The 23,001-nt window shown below is 41.0% G+C and overlaps 1 protein-coding gene across 1 annotated transcript; it reads right to left on the reverse strand.

Annotated features, from left to right (window-relative positions):
• Positions 1 to 446: 446 nt before the first annotated feature.
• Positions 447 to 22,189, reverse strand: mdfic (MyoD family inhibitor domain containing). The gene is made up of 5 exons (XM_023418015.2): positions 21,891 to 22,189; positions 21,433 to 21,592; positions 19,286 to 19,396; positions 7,043 to 7,432; positions 447 to 2,641 (listed from the first exon to the last, which is right to left on the reverse strand). The coding sequence occupies exons 2-5, from the start codon at positions 21,524 to 21,526 to the stop codon at positions 2,391 to 2,393; spliced, it is 846 nt and encodes a 281-aa protein (XP_023273783.1). The 5' UTR covers positions 21,527 to 21,592; positions 21,891 to 22,189; the 3' UTR covers positions 447 to 2,390.
• Positions 22,190 to 23,001: the final 812 nt, after the last annotated feature.

Consider the following 23,001-nt stretch of genomic DNA (forward strand, 5'->3'; position numbering starts at 1 on the left):
TACAAGCAGGCAACAGATCCTGTACCAAACTCTTTAAATTACATTTAATGTCAGGGCTGCGACTAGCAATTAATTACATTTTTGACCAATCTGCTGCAGAAACTTATAGAAACCAGTGAAAATGCCAGTTATAACTTCCCAAAATCGAGGAGATGTATTCAATTGTTTTTTTGGATTACCGATCCAAAACTCAAAGACATATACTAACAGTTTAATATCATAACTGACAAAGAAATGCAAGATATATTCAAATGTGAGAAGCCAGAACCAGCAACTGCTCTGATCCCACTAAAATGATTTGACAATTATGAAAATAGTTTCCACATTCAAATGAAAGAGAGGTCTGTTTGTTACCAGAGTGGACTGAGAGTTTGCTCCTGTAACAACTGGAATATGATGAAGAAATGATCAACACATTTAAAAAAATTCGTGCAAAACAATAATCATTCATTTTTTTAGTAATATTTTATTTTCTAAAAACTGTTCTCTTTGAGATGGAAGATAATGTACAAAACTAATAAAATGAGTTGTGAACTCCAAGTTAAGAAATTATGCACCAGGATGGAAATGAGACGGATCAAGTGTACGGCACAAAAAAAAATTAACAGTATAGTATAGGAGGACAACTACTGTAGCTACATGTATACATGTTTTCTTTTAGATAAATTCTTCACATTATCTATATAGTGTTTTCTTGACACTCCTTAGCACAGACGAAACATGTGGCTTGAGTTAATCATAAACATGAAAATGAGGTTTTCTTTCTGCACATTCTCTGCTGCAGAGGTGCCCGTCCAGCTTCCTTATACACAATAACAGTGCGCCATTAAGACGAGCTGTACATGACAGCACATTATCTTTGTTGGCATTACGAAGGGACATTTTTTTGTTACCATTTATCAAGCAGTGCTAATGAGGGCCAGCATTAAGTATCATCACTTAAACAACATCAAAGCACATCTCCAAGACAAGAAAATGACTCCACTGGTGATTCACCGCAACCTCATCTGGAAATACACAGAATTAAGGAACAGAAAAAAAAGAGAAGAAAACTGCCTTTACCCTGCATTAGTTTACCATTTCAGCTTGACAGTTCATGATTCCCTTTTTGTATTGTGAGTCACTGGGCTTCATACCCGAAAGCCGCTTATATGGCAACCAGGGTCACCGTTTTTTAATTCCTTATCACACCCCTCATGAACAGAGTGCAGTTCAACAAGTCATACTTACACAGTATGTATGTAAAATAGCATCACAGAGAAGACTTGTACCATATGCAGCTGACAAAGCCTAATCATTGATGGCTAACATTAGAGGAGGACTTTCAGAGAAATAAAGATATAAGCTGTAGACATTGTTTATCTTAACATTGCAGAAAACTGTGCAGTGAGCTGGTCAGAACCTTTTGTATTAAAAATGTGAGGATCTGCACTGTATTTCCAGTAAACCCAAGGCTTCAAACACTGCCAAATCAGGAGGTGTAAGATGAGATTCTTTGGTATAAAAATGTTTTCATCGACATTCCAACACTTTGTAAGATTTAGCTATCAGCAATTTTGTGCAGTTCTGTAATAATATACCATTTCAAAAAATGTTTCAAATAAAAAAGTATTTAGTCCTGACAGTAGCAGATGATATAATGTCCTGATTCACCTTTGATATTTCACCAGTTTCAGCTGTTCTGCAGTGCTACAGTAGATGAGTGAATGAAGTCTGTGTTGCAAAAATACAGTATGCAACTAAGAATGTATGAAGTGTCACATAAACCTGTTACAGTGTTGTACAGTACTAAGACTGCAACCTCAGCTTCTGAGCATCAAAAAACCAGAAGTATTGAAAATGAAAACAGAGTAAATGTTATCATTTTGTTTAGTGTACGCAACATGTCCGTCACCAAAATGACAAAAAAAAAAAAAAAAAAAAGGCAAGATAAGATACAATTACTCAGCATTCCTGATGTAATAATAAAATCTTTTAAGGCAGTCTGTGATAATACTTTTTTTTTCGCAAAGGATAGAATACTTAACAGAGATGACTTACTATAAACTAAAGATTTAACTGACATGTTCATATATCTGGAGTTACTGTAGCCCCTGCTGAGCTGATTTTGATGGAGAAGCCCAGTGTCAAAATACATCTTTTAAAGCATGCTTTACTCAACCGCACCATACTATTACACACACTGAACAGTCATCACACATCACAAGAAAAGGACATCCACAAACACATATACTGAACATCACACACACATACACACACCCACACACACTTGTTCCCTCTGTCTGCTGCTATATTTTAAGTGACAGCAGCAGCAGTGTCCTTCTAGATTCTCTTGTGGGCTCCAGTTATCCCCCTCAGACACACCCTGGTCCTCACCAGTACAGGCCTCCCTATGTAGGGAAGCAGATGCCGCAGCACTCCATACAGATCTCCAGGCAGTCTGAGGACTCGCAGCAGGCATCCATGATGCCACAGTCCATGTCACAGGGGCAGTTGCAGTCATCACCCAGGTCGTCGGTGCAGCAGCAGCAGCAGCACGCCTCTGACGTGCATGCGCCACACGAGGCCTGCGCCACCACCATGTTGCAAAGCGTAAGGAACTCACAGAACAGGCAGGCCAAGATGCAGTGGACGCAGCAGTCTGGGTCCATGGCAGAGCAGCCAGGGTGATAAGTTGTGAAGTGACATAAATATGTGAATGAAATAAAAATCAATCAAAGAGAACAAAAACACAAAACAAGAAAAACACAAATCTGCATGTGTCTGTAAATTAATTTCGTTACATGTGAATATTTTAAGTTTTATACTCACTAGAATTAGTGCCTGTTAAAAACAGTGCAGAGTGAGTGAGTGAGTGAGTGAGTGAGGATACATGCATGGCAGGCTGACAGGTACAATAGAGTAGGTATGAGGCAGAAGGGTGAGGGCTAACTAGGCAGGGGGGACAAAGGAAACAAGAGAAATTCAAAGAAATGAATTCCTCTCCTGCAGTTTTGATTAACGGACTGTTAAATAATTGTGGCATTATCATGCAAACTGCTGGGTTGATCACACAAAGATGATTAGCAAAGTCCAAGAGTCTCTCCCTGGCAAATAGGTGGATTAATGCTGGCAATGCTCACACCTCTGATTAACATTTAACCTCTTCACTTTATGTGGCTGGTGGCAAGTTTCAGCCTGTTGTTTCACAGCAATAAAGAGTTCCCCTTTAAATTACCAATGTGCCCATTAACCATCACAAATCTGTTTCTGAATGGCTGAATTAGTTACATATTTCATTAAAATGCTACTAAGCTGGTTTGAATAGGTAATGAAATAAGAAAAATTTAAAGTTTTACGTAGAATCTTCCACTGACACAGTATGTTAGTGACGGTACAGAAGAGTTTAACCCCCAAATATTTCAACTCTAGCCAGAAAACATCATCAAAACAATCTAATTCAACATAGGCATTATATTCATTAATTAAATCAAATCAAATCAAATCAAATCAAATCAAATCCTTAATTTACCCATTCTCCTTTAAAAAAAAAAAACAACTTAACTTGACCTAAACTTGTCAGTCATAACAGGTGAAGTAACTTTTTCCAAACAGCAAAAAATGTAATTTGGAACAAAACTATTCATTGTGTTGCAGGAAAAAAATAAAGCACAAAGCACTGAAGCGATAAGTGCAAAAGGTGAGATTAAATACAGAACAATGATTGTTTATTCAGACCTCACAGATTCCCAAATAAGAGTTAAATGCTCACAATTTATGATTTCATTAATCCAGCTGCTCCACACTAGAACTTCTGTAGTTGTATCCAAGTCACTAAATCATACTAAGTATCATTCGCTGAGTGCGCCTGGTATACACCCCTTGCAGCTGTCTCCTTTTTGAACCGAGGCCAGCACAGCGCCACTGCTTTGGAGTGTTAAAAAGACATGATGTGGATGGATGCAGAAAAATAGCATTACAAACAGGGCACATTTGCATAACTTTCATCAGGCCATCTTGAGCTGTCAGAAGGGGCTGTTACTGATTGGGTTAGAGGGAAAGCGAAAGGAGGAGAGTGTGGAGGACGGCATGGGAAGGCAAGCTGAGGACCGCTGGATGCTCATGTTTGATTAATCAAAGTGGATGGGATTTTTTTCCTATTTTTGCGGTGCTCAGGGCTGCAGAGCTGACCAGAAGCATTAGCTGACTGCGATACAAACAAGATAGAGAAGGGAACATGAAACGAGCAAGCGTGTCTACGTGCCTGTGTGTCTGTGAGGGTGCCTGAAGTTTGAATGCATCTTATTATACTTATCTGAGACCATAACACTGGCAGTGATGGGAGATGCATGAGAATAAATCCATCACTATTGAACATCTGGTGCGGACATGCAGTAAATTGCTGTTAGCCAGATTGTGGATTTGTTTCATGCTAGAAAAACAAAACTCGTACCACATTGTATACTGGCATTGACTGTAGTGTACTGTCATCTAAGTGCAGCAAAATGCCAATGAGAGCAATAAACACTACCCAGTTTCAGCAGCATGCACAAAACCTCAAAGTTCAACCTAACAAACTTTGAAGGACCCAGAGGGTAAAGCCATGCCAGCGTTCAGACTGTAACAGCAGACGGTGAATACGATATAAACACAGTACATAGGCATTAGGCAGCGGCCGGCCATCTCAGCTATTCACTTGGATGTATAATTCAACACCAGCGATTAGTCTGGATCTTAGAGAAGCCAGCAAGAAGGAGGGGAGCGGGGGATGGGGGGTCGTATACTGTACACAAGAGAGCTGGACGCAAGGCACATCTCCATGAAAACAGAGAGAGACAGACAGAAGGACAGAAAGGCAGACAGACACAGAGTGAAATCAACCAACAGACAGACAGAACAGCACACACTGACACTGCTCCTGTTTAATGTCAGCGAGCTGCGATGAAGCCCAGAGTTTGCAGGGCCAAAAACAGCGTCCGGCGCCTCTGAGGAAATAGTTTGAGACATCTGGAAAGCTAACATCAAAAAAGGGGAGCGGCATGACACAAAACAAGCTGGATGGGCCTCGGAGCGGCAAGCTGTGCAAAACATTCAAACTCACAAAGAGGGAGAGAGAGGGCAAGATAGCTAGGCAGACAAAGATAAAGAGAGAGAGATTGATCAGACAAAGCCTTGGTGGCCAAGGGAGTGCATAGAAGGCACACATGGGTAAAGAGGGCAGAGGATGTGGGTTACACAGCGGAGGTCCACCACATGTACTTTAAAGCAGGTCTGTTTATAATGTATGACTGAGGGAAAAGTAGAGCTTACACAACACACACAAACACATCGAGGTTTACAGCATAGCAAAAGTCTGCGCTCGCAGCCTTGGCCCTAAGTCTCTAAATGAGGCTAAAGCAGCTTTGAGACCTTAACTGATTACACACAAATTAACAGAGACACAAACTGGATGACAAGAGTTGAGACAACCCACCCCGCTAAACAAAAGCGTTGTGGTAAATGACTCCTCAGAAGCTGTGGCGTTATCACAGATTGGCTTCGGTGCCAACGGCATGTGCCAAGAAACACAGGGAGCAGCAGAATCCCCAGAGCTAGTTCATGCTAGCTTACGCCTTTTATTTCCTGTGTTCAGGGGGCTGTTTAGGAGGCTAATTTCACAGGCAAACAGATTATGTTAATCCGTGTAAACATTCAAACACAACAGCTTGGCTGTTTTCCTGAGGGAAATAAATAGTTGAGAGCGAACATATTGATTCTGAGAGCTCTCGTGTCTGCAAATAAGCAACACAAAGGCCATAATGAGACAGACTTGTTGAGCTGCTGTTGTTTTGTTTTTTTTTCATCCTCTCGCTTCTGTCCTTTACCAATTAAGATGTTGAAAACATAAGGTGTCTGGGATATCTCTAGTGGATACATCCCACCTTTACTTGTGAAGTTTTGCGGATGTGTACAGTACGTGCACCTTCTTGTTTTGTTCACCTGTAACTCAATCTGATGTGTATTTCAAGTACAGCATTATCAAAGATCTGACCGGCAACTTTTCTGACCATTGTGAGTCATGCAGCAAAGGCCTTGGGTTGAATGAATACATAAGAATAGCCACTCTACTTTAAAGAAATATGCCTGCAAAATAATATTGTATGGGGCATGAAAGGATAGAGAACACATGCATGTCCACAAATACATGCACAGTAGTTGGAGGAGAAATGCAACAAGGCCCTGTTAATGAGGGCCAGGGTGGTGCTGACGGGATGTAGGGAGAACCAGAAAGGGCCCAGAGAGGTGTGAGGGGCCGTGAGGGGCCTGAAGAAGGCTGGTCACGACTTTTAATAGGCACCCTGCGCTCTCAGGCCTCGTTAGACGGTCACACCTATCTCCCCAATGGAAAAGGACCAGCCAACCGCCTTCATTACTGGACTCACCTCAGCCTTGCACCTGACAAAGTGACGGCTTCCCTGCATGGCAAACAGACTCTCTGACTTGTTGTTAAAGAAAATAAAAACCACAGGAGCGGGATGAGATGTCATTTGCTTGGCAGGAGTGATAAATATGAGAGGTCATGCACTCCCATCATTAAAAGGTAAGAGAAGGTAAGAATTTATTATCAATATCTATTATTTCAGGAGGCCTCCCAAGAACAGCTTCTTAAACACAAAAACCACTTTGATGGTGATGATTTGATGGTGTTCTCATTTCACTGTGTGACTGCATGTTAGGGATCAGGTGGTTTTGCTGCACAGTATTTTATTAGATTAGATTAATTTAACTTTAAGAATTTAAAACTACCAATTTATGTTTTTTTATGATGACTGGAGTGTGTTTATGAATGCGGATGTATCTGAAGCAATACACAATAGAATAATGCCCTGACTGACCTCAGTTCCAAAGATATCCCAACTACAAATGAAATGAACTCATGACCAACACAAGGAGGGATGCAGAAAGAGAAGGATGCAAGCGAACAAATGTTAGACACGTTAGTATGAGGATCAGTTGTCAGTATGTGTGTAGCTTTCTGCTCTCTATATTTGCTGTCCATCATAACTGGTGTGTGGATACTCACCCTCTGGTAAAGGAGCTTTCTGCGACCCAGTAGAACTGCCTTTGCTGCGTCTGCTGCTGTCACTGTTGACCGACAAGCTGGACCTCAGTTTCCTCTGCATCCTCTGTGACACAGGTGTGGACGGCTGCTTCCTGGGCTGCTCTGTAGTCGGCGCAGTCGCCACTACTCTTGTGCCAGGGCCTGACCCACCCATGACGCCCATGTTGCTGATGTTGGCACCGCAAGTGCATATGCGCGTGGCCCCAGCCCCGCCGATGCCAGGGTGGATTCCACTGCCATTACTCAGCGCGGGCGTGCCAGTGCTGTTGTGGCGAAAGCCATTTTTGTCCTTGGCAGCGTCTCCCTCGACAGGCTCCGAGGACACTGGCTGAGGCTCAGACTGAGGTTGAGCTGGAGGGAAACATGAAGAAGAAAGGATATCTGTTTTACTCCTGTAAAAAGTTGGGTGTGTGGATTTTGTACAATGACTTAAATTAGTATTTAAATCATCAAATTTCCCTGGAGTATTTCATCTGTTGTGCATTTATTCAGCTGAAACACCTGCAAGTCTAAATACAAAACAAATAAAACTGAATATTGAACAATCACAGAACATTACTTATATACATATATACATATATACATATACATATACATATATATATATATATATATATATATATATATATATACACACATCATATACAGTCTTTCTGATGTGAATGTAGACCAAACACTAAGATACAAGATCAACAAAAGGAACTAGTGGTTTACCTTAATAACTTACTTAGCATTTATGGTGTCTATTTTTTAAGGAAGACAAAGAGTTGCGGATTCCTTCATCCATACGCGGCTAAACGCTGTAACTTTATTTTAACTGAAAGAGAACTTTATCTGCACTCTCTGCACCTTACACTTCATATCATTTATTCACATAAAAAGTTACAGTAGCTTGTGATATTCAGTTCTTACAAACCGAACACAGATGGAGACACCTTTCTCAGCGAAATCACTCTCAGCAAATCTTGCCACCATTTCCTAACATGATAATATCGATCATATGGCAAACATTTCAACCCGGAGTGACAGAGAGAAGCGGAGAGATACAGGAACCTTATATGTGACAGGTTCACAAAAGCCACTGCTGTAGGCAGAAAGACATTTGTGGGAGCAGTACCCAGGTGAGTTAAGACAGTGTGAGAGAAAGAGAGATTAATACAGAAAAAAGAGAAAGAGAGCCTGTGATACTGTGCATATACAAAATAGCTGCTGTCTGCAACAGTAATGATCTCCTTTCCTCTGAAAGCTCAGAGATGGCCTCAACTAGTCTTACTAAGTGTATGTGTGACAGCCACAGAAAGTCAGGAGACAGCGACCTGTCTGATAAGAAAGAAGGCGAAGGATGTGAGTGAGCAAAGGAGGTGGCATTTTACTGAAAGGAACACCTGCACATTCAGCTCTACTGGGAGTTACTCCTACATTACCTTCCCTCCACATCAGAGCCACTGTGCATGTGCACACGCCGCCAGTGCATGGTTAACTTGAGATTTTGTGAATTATTCATCTCTTTTTAAGTTTTTCTGTGTGAACCATACTTATTCATTTTTTTCTAAACTATACTTCCTTCATATACATTGAATATATAGTATCTTCACTACCAAACTCTGAATTCTGCCTTATTTACCAGATGTATAGTGCTAGCTGGCTTGTTTAAGTGTTTTCCAGCTGTCCAAAAATCAACAAATTTTCCAAAGTAGATGCAAACATAGAACTTAATATGATGCTGGTAATTTCTTTCCATCTCTATTTTCTTTCTGTCAGCTCACCAACAAGTACAATTACGGTTAACAAGAGAGGGCGAGAGTGTGGGAATCGGGCCTCGCGCTTTTTAACAACACATCACTCTGGGAGAGGCCGGACGTGAATGTGGATGTAAAACAAAGCAATTAAATACACACACTGGGTTTTCGCCTTCTCCTCATTCAGGGTTCTGCATGCTGCTCTGATAAACAAATATAGACTTTAGGGATCAGGATTCCATGCAATTTGAATTAGACAACTGGGTAGCACACGATAGAATTCATTATTCAGTGATTTAAGACCAGGTTGATGGATTTTCTTCTCCAAAAGACAAAAGCCTTGCAGCCTGCCCATGACAATGTGAGGAGAGACTAAAGCTTGCTAACAAGGAGACTCAGAGTAGGCTACATCTGTTGTTGTTCTTCAGTTTTACCCCTGACAGCTGCAACTGGGCATGTTTTTCACCTCTTTTTTTTCTCCAGCGCTTACTTTTTTCTTAAGCTGTGCCAACCAATATGAAAAAGAAACCATGGAAAACACACACTTAGGGTTTCCTACACATTAACACAGTGGTATGTACTCGGGTGGCCAAGGCGGACTTTTGATTTACCAGGAAGACATTTGAATTTCTAAATAAATTACTAATCTTTGAAATCTTAGTGCATTATACTCATCTGGAGTCAGTTAATTTGAGTCACACCCTAGCAAAATGTTTTCATCAACAAGACTCACAAACCAGATAATAAAAAGTAGCTCCTCATTTGGCTGTGATTTATTCTTTTAGTTTTGTCCTGAAGATGGTTGGATTGCTGTCTTTAGATTTACACTGACAAAGATTTAAATCAAGGATTAAATGAATTGTATCCAATCCAATCATCATTCCAACAATTTCTTCTTTATTTACATTATTTTCTTCATCAGATGTAGCCTCATACTTTGATGTGCGAACACAAAAAGCACTGGCTGACTTTAATGGGGATGACAAGGGAAATCCCTCTCTACAGCTCATGATCCAAACTCACTGGCAAAGACCACATACACACACAAACATTGCACAATTCGCAGCTAACACCGCACAATAATAATAATTCACCTGTTTCTCCAAGTCAGTACAACACAGCAAATTCCTGTGTAGAGAATAAGAGTTCCTTAACAAATCAATCACCCACAGTGTCTTGCGTAATAATAGTCGCTATTCCCATTTAGGTTAAGGGATCTCGCCACATGGACTCACACACAGACACATGTTCATGCACAAATAGGCCAAAGTAGACTCGGAGGCATAATTACCTTTCCTTTTGAGGAAGTCAAACCTTCAATTTACCAAAGTACAAATAGTTATTAAGGAACCACCACGTAAAACCCAGAGTACATAAGCAGCAACTCAGGTTTCTGACACGCTGCAAAGCCCTAAAGAGTGGTTCAAGTCCGAAGAGAGGCGCGCTTCAGTGGCATGTTCTTGGATCGTCTTTACACATTCACAGTCTTTATTTTTATCCTGATGAACACAGTGACTAAGATGAATGGACACGGTGGAAAAATATTCATAATCATTGATCACGATAATGATGATACTGTCAAGGATGGCAATGACAGACTTGTACAGCCACCAAGAGACAAATGAAGACTTAATGAGAAAAAGCAGAAATACAGTAAGTCCTGTTGGAATTGTGCTAGGGTGGTAAGTTGGGGAAACTTTCATTGTACATGCAGTGCAATGAAAGAGAAATGTATAGCATTTGTTCTGAGTACCTCATGAGGATCATCTGGTTGTTCAATGTGTGCTGTAAAACTGCATACAATATAGATTTAGGAAAAAGCTGGCATTTGTCAAGTCCACTTTGAAATGTATCAAAAATTGTGCATTTTGCATTATATAAGTCAATCCAAATGAATCACTGTGAATTTTACTATATAATAGACATTTTAGAAGTGTGCACAAAACCTCTATGAGCTTTTAATATGGGTACACAACTACACAAGACTAGACTTCATAACTTCAAAATAAGATAATGCAGTGATGAAGTTTTTGAACATAAAGTTTGTTTCCACATCTGAGGATACAAGTGATTTATGAAATTATGAGCTTGCCCTGTTAATAAATCCTGACGGAGCAGAGGCACGCTGCTACTGCATTGTTCCTATAACACGCACGCACACACACACACACACACACACACACACACACCAAATTGGACTTGTAACCGCCCTATTTCTAGCACATCAACAACTGTTGAGAGTGTACATTTGTAGTTGAATAAAACATGGTATTCCCCTACACACGCTGTCACACACATCACAGGGGAAACTAGGGGGTGAGTAGTTCTTGACTGTCTAAGCAGCATCCCAATTTGGTCCCAGCTACTAGTAGCTGACAGCCTCAAATATCTGGGGAGCATTTTTAAAAGGCCAGTGTTTGATGGATTCATGAAGAACACACAAATATAATTGCCATTTGTCACTGAGTCTTCAGTGGCTGCGCCACACAGGGACCGAGCACCGGAGTGCCTGGAGAGCGCTGGAGCTGTGCCAGAGCTGTGTGGGGGATCGCTCTGTATGTAAAACTGAGTATATAAACACCTCCGTTTTTGTCACAGAAAATAGGTCCTACAGGAGGGAGCTGGAAATTGCACCCAAAAGACAGAAGAAAGAAGAGGAGGAGTATACATATATGTGTCACAAGCCTACTGGAGCTCTCACACACACACACACGCACACACGCACGCACGCACGCACGCACGCACACACGCACAGAGCAGACCTACCAGGAAGGAATATGCATGTATGCATGTCAACTGAAACAGAGCTGTATAAACAAGAATTCTAAAATAGTCGAGAACATGAAAATATAACACAGAGGTCAAACAGGGCAGTGAGGAGATTCTCATTTGCACACCGCTACGCCCAGAGTCGCAGGTAAAGCAGGGAGCGGATTGAACAACCACACAAGCTCTGTGTTTCTAAAGCTCAGTCCTTTTTAATATTAATGCCCCTGAGAGAGAGAGAAAGAGGGAGAAGGAGACGAAAGGTGTTTGCCTTGGCTTATTAGAATGCCCATCATAGAGAGCATACAGTTATTCAAATGTCACATCATGTCAGCCAAATAAACACCACAACCCAGATCTTGTATTCATCTCCTAATAGCCGTTATTACACAATGCTACGAGTTTGTGAGTTAACACTGAATGGAATATGAGAGCTGAAGAGACACCTTTATTTTTAGTTATGAGTCCCAAACAGAAATGTGTAGAATACATAGCAGCAGTTAGCTCTGAAATGCTAATTCTTCTAACATGGACAGTGTTTTGTTTATCTTTTTGTGCCTTGTATTAGAAAAACATGTATATTTTCTGCTCGGCTGGCCATGTACCTGCATGATTGAAATGCTAATTTGTAAATGTGCAATGACCTAGCCAGACTCGTCTTACCACCACCGCCGCCACCCCCTCCTCTCTCTGCCAAAACAGCCTGAGGTATCATCTCTCCTCCTAACAAACAGCAGCACGTGGAACAGCTCCTGCCTTTCAATCCAAAGGGATATATTTTCTCATTAGAAATTATACATCTTCCCTGTCCATATTTATAGACGCAAAACCAGGGGAATTATACTGCAGACAGAGCGAGGGGGACACAGAGAAAGAGGAAAATAGTACAATGAATGTTATTACAAAGGGCTCCGATTGAAATTTTCCTTGAGTGTATCAAAGCCTCGTTTACCGTTTGACCTTCCAAACTCTTGGACAAGGACTTTCTTTATTGTCTGGAAGGACGCGTTGGAAGGAACAGACTTGAAGATCATCATTTAAGTGTCCCATCACAATGACAAAAAAAAAACTAACTGTGATTAGTATCAATATAATGCAGATATCAGCAGTGTGAAATAAGGCAAATTAACGATGTCAACTGACAACCAAGAACTAGCATGTGATTAGAAAATTACTCCTGTAATGTAAAGATGTGGGTGCCATGCCAAGTCAGTAGCCTTGTCTTGAGCGTTGACACAGAGTGGATAGCGACCTGACACAGGCTAACAGGAATGTCACTTGTTCCAATAGATATGAAAAATATGTGACTCTGGACATCATACTGCAATCCTGGCCCTGTCAGTTAACACACACCTATGATGTTTTGTATTTATCCAAGATAAAATGATGATGATGGCTGCGCAGATGATGATGGCCGCTGAGGATAGCTAAATTACTTGCTCTGATATTGGATCTTCATCAGCAAAAGTGACATGCTCTGTATGTGTGTGTGGGTGTGTTATGGTAGCCTGTAACAGAACTCTATTAGCTGTCTTCACCTGTCAAGGCTGATCATATTGTGTAGCATCTCAGTTAAGCAGGAAACATCACATTTTTGTCTGTTTTTCTATCCCATTCCAGGACAGTCAGTGGTGACATACTTATTTCCCAACCTGTTTTAATTCATTCTGACAGTCATTCAAATTTGGCTCCTCCACCCTGCTGAAGGGGAAGTGACACTTGAAGACAGCGCTTAATATTATTTCCAATCCTCCCTCACCACCGCTGCCACTGCCGCTACCACATTCACCCAACCAAGAGAGAAGCAGAGTGTCAGGGGTTTCCTAATTTCAAATTTCGCTGCTGATTGAGTGGAAAAAATAACCCCCTTCGGACCTTGTTCTGTTTAATTACATTTTACAGTAGCAAAGGCAACTTGAAAGACTAGAGCTTGATTTGACGACATGAACCTCTCAGCGTACTTGGTGCATAAGGCTGGTTAAGGTGTGTGCACGTGTGTGTGTGTGTGTGTGTGTGTGTGTGTTTGTGTGTGTGTGTGTGTGTGTGTGTGTGTGTGATGGGAAAGGGAGGGCAGGTGGTGGAGGAAGGGGGTGATCAATTATCCTTTGATTTCAAAACGGAACATTTTCCCAGATTAATATGTCTGACTGCTATCTAAATCATTGAAACTCCCAATGAGATGCCATTTTCTCTTACATGAATCATGTTGAGGGGAAGTCATTCACACTCAACCCACCCCCTCACGGCCAAGCTCCGGCCACAGAGGTCTCTGGTCTCTCCAGTGTTGTGTGGAATTTGGCACGGTGCTAATTTGAGTGCTACTAATGTAGCAGAACGCAAGACATCAAGGAGCCTTACAACCTGGCAGCTGTGAGAGACACTAAATGGTGCGTTATTCTCTTCCTCTCCTCATTTCTGAGATGAATTTGTACGAGCCTGTGTCTGCATTAAGCTTTGTCAAACGCCTTTCATTCTCCCTCATCTGTTTCTCACCATCCAAGAGGGGAGAAAGAGTGTAGTATAAAGACAGCCGAATGCTCGACTGCAGTATCTTTTAAAAGCTGCACATCTTGCACAGATTTAGGCTTTACACGGCTAGCTACCACAATTTCTAGAAAGATCAATTATGACGTGACTCAGAGCAGGCCTGAGGGAGCTGCCAGGCTCCATACTCCAAAAACGTGCTCCACCCTCTCCTCGCTGACGACTCAAAAACAAAAACTGAGCAACAGAGCAGGAGTGAACGGGAGGGTGAGAGGGGGGAGGGAGGGAGGGGAACGGGGTATTTTCAGTTTCAGTTACATCGATGACTCAAATATTCCACCGGCTTCAAAATCTCTTCGCTGAAGTAGAAGTTCCACAGGAAACTCATTCGTTTGAAATTCAACGGCAGGCACGCAGACTTGCACATGCGCACATTCATCCTTGTGCCCATATACTCAAAGGCATACACATGCATAAAGGCAGACACTGGGACAACCACACACACCAAATAAACAGCCACTGTGGACACAGACACTATTGGAGTCAGGGATGAGGATCTGGCAGTAGCGCTACCACTCCCTAAAAGCAAAAATACAGCTGAGGTCTGTCTCTGGGTCAGAGAGGGGATAGGCAGTCTATCAAAATACCCACATACCTAGTTCCTTTATTTGCTCAGTATCAATCTCAACATTAACCCTCTACTAATGGGACAGCTGTGGGTCAGTGCCTCACATCTTTGGGATGCCAATCAAGGCCTTAAGCTGAGAGATCAGCCTTTGAGACAGAGTTGCTCGTCTGCCTCTGAGTGGCTTTTTAAACACAGAGACGCCTGCATCGATTTTAGCTCTAGCCTGAAAAAGAGGGGGGGGTGTATTGCACTCATCGGGGCCTGTGTCTGCTGTGGCTGTCTGTGTGTCTGGACGGGAGCCATCCCCTGGTCCCTGGTCACCCTCCACTGATCAGGGGGCCTGACAGAATGACCTCGCAGAGAAGCACTGAACCTGCAAACATGAAGGGGGCAAGGAGCTGGAAGCTCGAGGGGGTCAGGGCTGGTGGGGGCAACATCAGCAGAGATCTCAGTAATAGAAAAGGGTTTTAACCTTAATGTTGGAGCCAAAACCCTGTTAGAGGCCAAGTAATCCCCCCTGCGCTGCTCTCATTTGAACTAGCTGATTTTTTTCTCTCTCTTCTCTCTGTGAGTGGCCTGCGAAACGGCACTGACACTGACTTGTGTGGCACAGGTCCGGGAGACAATAAACATGAGCAGAGCTGTCCACCTACTTCACCTGCGCTAAACAGACAGGCGATATAAAGATAATGGTGACTGGGTTTCAACTGTACAGATGTGCCGTTAGGGAAGTACTGTGCAGTTTGAGGTACTTCAACTTAACTTCAGTTATTTTTATGCCACTTTCCACTGTGTAATCTGATTGCTTAGTTACTACTTACATTGCAGATTTAGATTCTAAATAAAAAACACAACTGACTTGTATTAGATTAGATTGCAACTAACAAAAGTTGCATCACCTAAACTAATTACAAAATTTAACTATTGCATCCTTCTGTCTTCTGTACTTTTACTTTCATTTTAAGGACTTTTCTTCAGTATTATTATGCAGTAACCTACTTTCATTGATGTAAAAGATCTGACTATTTTCCACTACTGCAGATATGTGCTGCACAAGAACCATTTAGACACAAAGGTCAATCGGTGTTAAAACGACTCTGAATATCCAAATTCTCAGCAATGAAGAAAAAAATCCACACTCTTCTTCCACAATCAAAATCCATATATGTTGCCTTGTATCTAACATAAGCACTTAAAAGACTTCAGTCCATGAATTGAGGTATGCATATCTAATCATTTGGCTCAAGTATTTTGAATATCTTCAAAAAAAAAAAATTCACAGTGAATAGGCTCGGGCACTTCGGGTAAAATATGCTAATTAACACACTTGAAATTTCCCATATGAAATCTATCTGCACCAAGACAATGAGAAAATAATTACAACAGAGGTAGAATTACAATGGCCATTTTAATCAACCCCTACACTAGCATTTCACCCTATTTATACAGTTTTTGATTCCATGACCCACTGGTAAGTAATCACTTGAAAATTACGGTTCAGTTTATAATAGGTCTATGCTTTAGACACATTATTTCTGCAGAGACAGGGCTCTGAGGATTACAATAAAGATATGAATTTTGCATAACAACAATCACCATGCAGTTCCTATAGCTGAAAAAAACATTCTGGGTTAAAAAGTCTCAAAGTACTTAAGTAACTTTGGAATATACATGAGGCAAAGTGTGACAGTCTTAGAATGTTGATTCAACACTTGGGAAGCAAAAATATTTCAGCGCTGATGATGAAAATGATGATGAAGAGGCACTTGCCCTTTGTTTTATCTTAGTCTAACTCTGCCAACTGTCTGCTATCATAACACTTTATAGTTCTGTATATGAATATTAATTGTTGCACTGTCAAGGAATGTTCTTGCAAGACAGGTGTAAGTATGAGACACTTTCCCATTAAACAATCCCTTTTACTGCATTTATTAGGGGTCACAAATTCACTTCTGAAAGGTCAGTTCTGCACACAGGTAATAACCTTGAAGGTGTGCCACTAAAGAGCCCAATCAGGGATTCACACAAAGGTCAGACTAATGTCTTCCTTTAAAAAAAGAGAGTCATGTTATTTGACCTTCCTTTTTCACTACAGAATTTCCCTGAGATAAAAAAACAGACCTGTTCTTTGGGAAGCTAGTAAGGTCATCTTTATCAACCACAGAAGCATTTTAAAAAAAAAAGTATTTGACAATCCGGTGAATAATGTGACGATTAAACTCCTAAAACTGGTCCTGGGTGGTAGCAATTTATTTCTTGGCAGGGACTAGGAAGCTAAGGCCCTGTTTGCAGGAGATATCAGCTGCTTGAAAACCCAGAACGGTCTCTTGAGGAATGTCTGTCTCTCCCACAAGATTCTCCCTCCTCCCCCAGGATGGCGGAGCCACAGAGGAACCGTTCATTGACAAAGGCCTTAGAGGAAGGGCAGAATTGTACTTCTTTTTCTATAACAAGCCACAGTGGTTGGCAATCCCCTGAGCAACAACACGTTAGCTTTTTTACCAACTATGTGGATTTCTGAAACAACAATTTCAGCTTTTTAGGTCACACATCTAATGATTAATTTCTGCAACTGTGTGGCAAGATTAAGTTACTCTTGCACACTGTTTGCTGCACTCTCATGCAAATGCATGCTATGCTCCACAAAGAACAGTTTTAAATTACTATGAAACCACTGCCATGTTTACTTTCCTGTTTTAAAGAGGACCCACTCGTTAAAAAAACAACTTGTCAAAACAATGTTGTCATAAATGAAATAGGATCCGTGTTGTTATTACAACATTACAATAGGCTTCCTCTTGTTGTGAAAAGTAATCATCCACATACTGTACACAAGCTTTAAGTCGGACAGCGCAGAGAAAAAACAGCGAGAGCCAGGATGTAGGCGAGCAGATGATTTCTTATTGATTTCCTGTTTCTGTGTTGAAGAGGGCTCTCAATTATCCCTGCTAGGGAGCACTCTGATTGGCTACCTCAACAAATAAAATCACAGTGAGATTGCTACGGTCTATGTAACAAAAAGGTTAACTTGAGCTGCACTAAATGTAAGGATTTCCAACTTTGATTTAACCACAAACAGAAATAGGTACATAAAATTTTTACAAAGATTATCACAGCACAAATTTGGGGTTTCATCTTTATTTGACATGACTATTTTAAGAGAAATAGCACAACTTCTTCCCTCTTCAATTCCCGCAGCAGACAGTCTGTGTGTGTGCATATGTGCGAGAGGCTGTGTGTGGGTGCTTTTCAGGGTGAAGGGGGGGTTGCCTTCAATTACAACGCAAAACTGTTGTCACAGGGGCTTATCTGCCTAGATGAAAGAAAAGCATGCCTCCCTCCAGAAGTGCAATACTCCACATACCTGCCAAACTAAAAAGACCTCGACAGAAAATCTTTTTTTTTTTTTGTTGTTGTATCTGAATCTCTTTTCTTCGCTGCTTTAGTAAACAAGCCACTGGCAAGTCATTAAACTTAATACAAAAAAAAAGGCAGGAAAAGGCGCCATGGAAAAGTTAACAACCTAGAAACAAAAGAACTGTTGTGTCAAATGCAAACACAATCCTTATTACAGCGAGACACTTACATGGATGGAAGCAATCAGCTGCTATTAGCCTTTGCTGACACATCTCACTCTTCTTAGAAACAATAAAACACACACTCACACACACACAAAACTTTTAGCCGGTTTCCTTTTGTGACCTGCACTCCATAGCTCAGTATCAAGTCATTTAACTGAACAAGAGTGCATCTAGACTTAATTAGACCTGCTAATAACTTAGCAGTTCAATGGCTAATAATTGTTTGTAAGACCTCCCTGTATCAGGACATTTGCATAAAACAGTGTGTGATTGAGGTACAATATGGGCTTCCGAAGTTATAAAATCAGATTATAAAATGCAGGAAAAAAGCCAACCATGATTTAAAACATATGTTACTAGTATGGTTACTGGTTACTGGTAGGAATAATATACCTGAAGACACTGTTTAACAGAGAAATGCCTCTAGCAGCTGGTGCAATTCTTGTCCAATAGGTAAATGTTTGGTACGGGGTAAAAACATTGTGGCTAAGATGCAATCAGTGCGTTAAGACAGTAAATGCCAGAACCACAAACAGGATTTCCCCACTTCCACAACACAGGCCTGAGGGTTGGAAGGGGAAGCAAAAACGGAGAAGCGAGCCAAGTTTTGGTCATTATGGCAGAATGAGAGAGCATGCATATTACCACTCACTTGCCAAGAGACCATGGTGCTATCTTGATACTATTATAATTGGAAACACTGAAGCTAATATTTTAGTTGGCTAACTGACCCTACCTTGTGCATGCACACTGTGCAACTGTCATAACAAGTATTCTTCACAGCTGGAGCATGTTCATAAAAGGATGAAATTATAACCATTTAAATGTTAAATAAAACATTGCTAAACACCTACAACAGTTAAACTCAACCATCTGACTATGCAAGCAGAATATGTTAATCATTTTCACTGTCTCCAATTAAACAGCTCATTGTTGTTTATCATTAAAAATAACACCAAGATATCCTGCTGTCCGCCCACAGCTTTCCCAGGTCGTTAAAACTTACTTCTTACAGGCTCGCAATAATTAGGCTTCTCATCTGTCACGTGACTTTGTCCTTCAGTGGCTGGTTTCCTGGGAGACGGTGTTCTTCCTGATGATTCACTGTCACAAGCATCTAGGGTCACAAGCATTCAATGTTAAACATGGTTGAATAAGGAAAACCTGTTGCACACAAAGTTAAGAAGCAAAATATTATGCTGCGTGGTTACTACTAGAAAGGGCCTCAGTTGTTTAATTTAATGTTATGCTATTATGAGCGCAACTGTTCTAAATTAACATGTCTTACAGCCATTTCTCCACAAACAGATGTAAACTTTTACTGCAGGGTCAGCCACAGTGGACAGAATATCAGGGACAGCTGGACGAGCCAGAGGTGCAGAGGTCACTCTGCCTATTTTTGCCAGAAAAAACACAGGCCGCTGGCAATTGGTTGCACAACATGGTGGGGCGCTTCAGGTAAAGGCCTTGCCAGAGCTCTGGATCTCATTTTCTCTCCCTCTGCTCCCGGGTGTGCTCTACCTGCCAAGCTTCATTTTACTGCCATAAAGGCTGCATTCATCTAAATCGGAAAAAGTATGTGGGCAAAAACTCTAGGCCTGATAGCTGCGCAAAAACACAAGAGACAGTTTCACTCATCTCACTGCGCCACTCTAAACCATGTCTTCACTCTTCTTGACTTCAAGACTTGCTGACGCTTTGCTCATTGCACACTGCTGCTTTGTTCAGTAAATAAACCTTCCACAATGACTTTATTCACTGGTTTGGTGCCAGATGCCTGCTCATAGCCCAGTGTTTCTCTAAGCCTTTAAGTTTTCAGTAACATACTGTTTTCTTGAGCCACTTTTTTGTGTCACCTTCAAGAAAAAACAGCTAAGAATGATTCAGCAAAAACTAACATCATGTTTACCAAAGCTTGATGTGTTTGTTCCAGTGCTACAACACTCTCTGTCTGTGAGCAGTAATGGATGGAGGAGTGGAACGGATGGCCGCCGGCCAGCAGTTCTCGGTAGATATGGCACATATCTCAACTTGGAGCTGATGTATGGTAACGGCAGTTGCGTTAGCAGCAGTACTCTGTGATGCATCGCAGTATTTAGTGATCACAGTTAGAAATAAATTGGTCTATTCTCAGTACATCCACAGTCCCCTGAGAGGGGAAATTCAGTCTTTACTGCAAGCGCCTTTGAAGGTCCAGCGAAAATCCATTCGCAATCCAGCAGCCCCAGTGATTGCTTACTTTGTCCTACTTTGCTATTTTTTGACAGTGCCATAATGATGCTTGGTATAAATAGGATGGTTAACGGTTCATTGCTTGTTTGAAGGAAAATGAAAAGGGGGTGTGGGGGTAAGCTTATTTTACATGTGATAATCTTAGGGGCAACTAGAAAGTTAATTAAAAACTATAATTGGCTGTGGTTGCTGTTAATAGTCACCAGGGCGTTTCTTCAGACTTTATTGAGGAAAAAAGCAAAAACATTATCAAGGCTTAACATGGGAGCACAGATACTGATGTATACTAAAAGTCACATGAATATAATTTAACAAGACAAGGCTGATATTGTCCCAAGCACACTGATAAATGCTGATATGTACCAGTAATCTGTTAATGCATTCATTGACTCACTCTCTGCATTTCCTTTTTAGACAGTTTCTCTCATGTTTGACCAGGCAAGCAACAAGAGTTCTTGACAGAATATGTCACTGATATTTATAGCTCATTTTAATTTCTAGTGCACTGGCAGCATGGAGGAAAAAAAAAACTCCATCAACATTCACAAGAGAGAACTTCATGTACACATGAGCCATGCATCATACAGCAGGGATTCCTAAATGTTTGCATGTCACAGGGCGTTTAAACAGACACACTTACTGTATGGTTTGTGGACCACGAGCATTTGGGTGTGCAGACCCAATGAAAGCAGAGTTATGTTGTTAAATATGAACCAGTACATATCTGGACATATTTACACTTTGGTGGTAATTTTCCCTGACTATCCTGCCAATCAAATACTGGTTACATTACTACATGCTGCAGGACCTCAGGTGACCCTCTTCAGGCACCCATAGAACCCTAGACCCACTTTTTGTGACCTAAATTAAATTTTGTTTTTCCCATGCTATTCATGTCTGGCCTGTCCTGTGTGCCCTTACCGTGTGAGTCTGACAGCAGGGGATTTGTCTCTTGCTGGGGGCCCTTGCCTGGCCCTGCCGGCTCATCCGGAGGAAGGACGGTCTCCTTGGACATGAGACAGTCGTCTTTTTGGGACACACACGGCAGAAGAAGTTCCTCCCTTTCCCTCAGCCTTCAGCACTGTGAAAACCAATGTCTCATCATCAGCACAGGCTTGAAGACACGAAGCAACACCGTGCGGGTCATTATTCAACTTGCGAAAGTCGTCTGCTTATTCACACACCGACAAAGTGACGTCGAGCTCCAGTAAAACTTAGTGGAAATTTCCCTTCTCTCGCTTTTTACATAAACTTGTTGAAAGAGTCCATGTGCAGTCCATTTGTTCACACACTCCTTTTTCTTTATCAAAAAGCGACGGACGCTTGCTAAGTGCTGTTTATAGCTAAAGCGGACATATTGTTTATAAAGCATAACTTACCTTTCAAACATGACAACTCCCTTGCTTCAAATCTGACTTATTTCCATCCTTCCTTCCTCCAACTCTTTCCCCGGGACGGTGGGAAGAAAAACAAGAAACTGGGTGAAAGAGTAACTTCGCGTCCACAAACCTAACTTAACGTAACTTTGGTAGCCAGTTTGTCCCAGTCCTACTTAGTCCAGCGGTTGTTGACGTATAAAAAAAATATCAATAATAACGTTCGCGACGCCTCCGACGTTGAGTGGCGGTAGTTTTCTGAGGATAGTTGCGTCTAAAACATTTTCATCATATCCGGATTCCTGCACTACAGCCAGTGAAGCCACTCTTCACTCACTTTGCTTCCCTTGGCGGCAGAGAAGTGAACAAAGCCCTCCCTAAACATGTGTTCTTCAAAAATAAAGTTAGAGAAACTTTAAAATAAAGTAAAATAAAATATACCGGAGCTTTTTAATCTACTTTTCTGTGTTTTAAAATGTGTGAAAATTAGTATAAAGTTTTGAAATATCTGTCAAATATATTTAGTGTGCCCTACATTGGCACTTAAACATTACATAAAAACTCTGAAACTTACTTTGAAGTTTATAACTTCTCATAGCCGAGTTGCTCCGTTGTCATGGTGATCATTATGATTTTTTTTTTTTTTTTTTTTTAAATAGCCTATACCTGTTTTTAGGGAGGTCACTAACGAACCTAGTAGTGTAAAGTTGCACATGAATTTTTAAAAAGTGAAAGTGTAGCTGGATTTTTTTTTTTTTTATTCACTGGCATAATATAATATGTTTTTGAACACTTTACACTTATATACAGAATAAGTCATCAACATCGAATAAAGCAGTCATTAGTGAACACTCAAAATGTAATTCAATTAAACCTTATGTTTCTAAAGGCTTTTACTGCCTAACGATTGTTCATTTAAAAGTTGCAATATGATTTAGTAACCCTGGGATCAATAGGTCCTCCATGACAGCTCAAAAAACATATAAGCCTATGACAGTGTTTCAGCAGCTTGATACTTGATGAGTTTTGCTAATTTTCTTAGAATGTGTTATGAACATAATTTTGAACCGATGACGTTCACAAGCTCATTACAGAGAACGTCAAATTAATTCTG

The sequence above is a fragment of the Seriola lalandi genome, unplaced genomic scaffold, assembly GCF_002814215.2.
Source record: "Seriola lalandi dorsalis isolate HSWRI2012SDOR001 ecotype SW California unplaced genomic scaffold, Sedor1 jcf7180002054579, whole genome shotgun sequence".
NCBI lineage: Eukaryota > Metazoa > Chordata > Actinopteri > Carangiformes > Carangidae > Seriola > Seriola lalandi.

Coding starts and splice junctions, on each gene's coding strand:
- mdfic (XM_023418015.2), bottom strand. CDS start 21,526: ATGTCCAAGGAGACCGTCCTTCCTCCGGATGAGCCGGCAGGGCCAGGC. Junction 19,397..21,432: donor CCTGCTGTCAGACTCACACG/GTAAGGGCACAC, acceptor TTGTGACCCTAG/ATGCTTGTGACAGTGAATCA. Junction 2,642..7,042: donor GAAAGCTCCTTTACCAGAGG/GTGAGTATCCAC, acceptor CCATGGACCCAG/ACTGCTGCGTCCACTGCATC.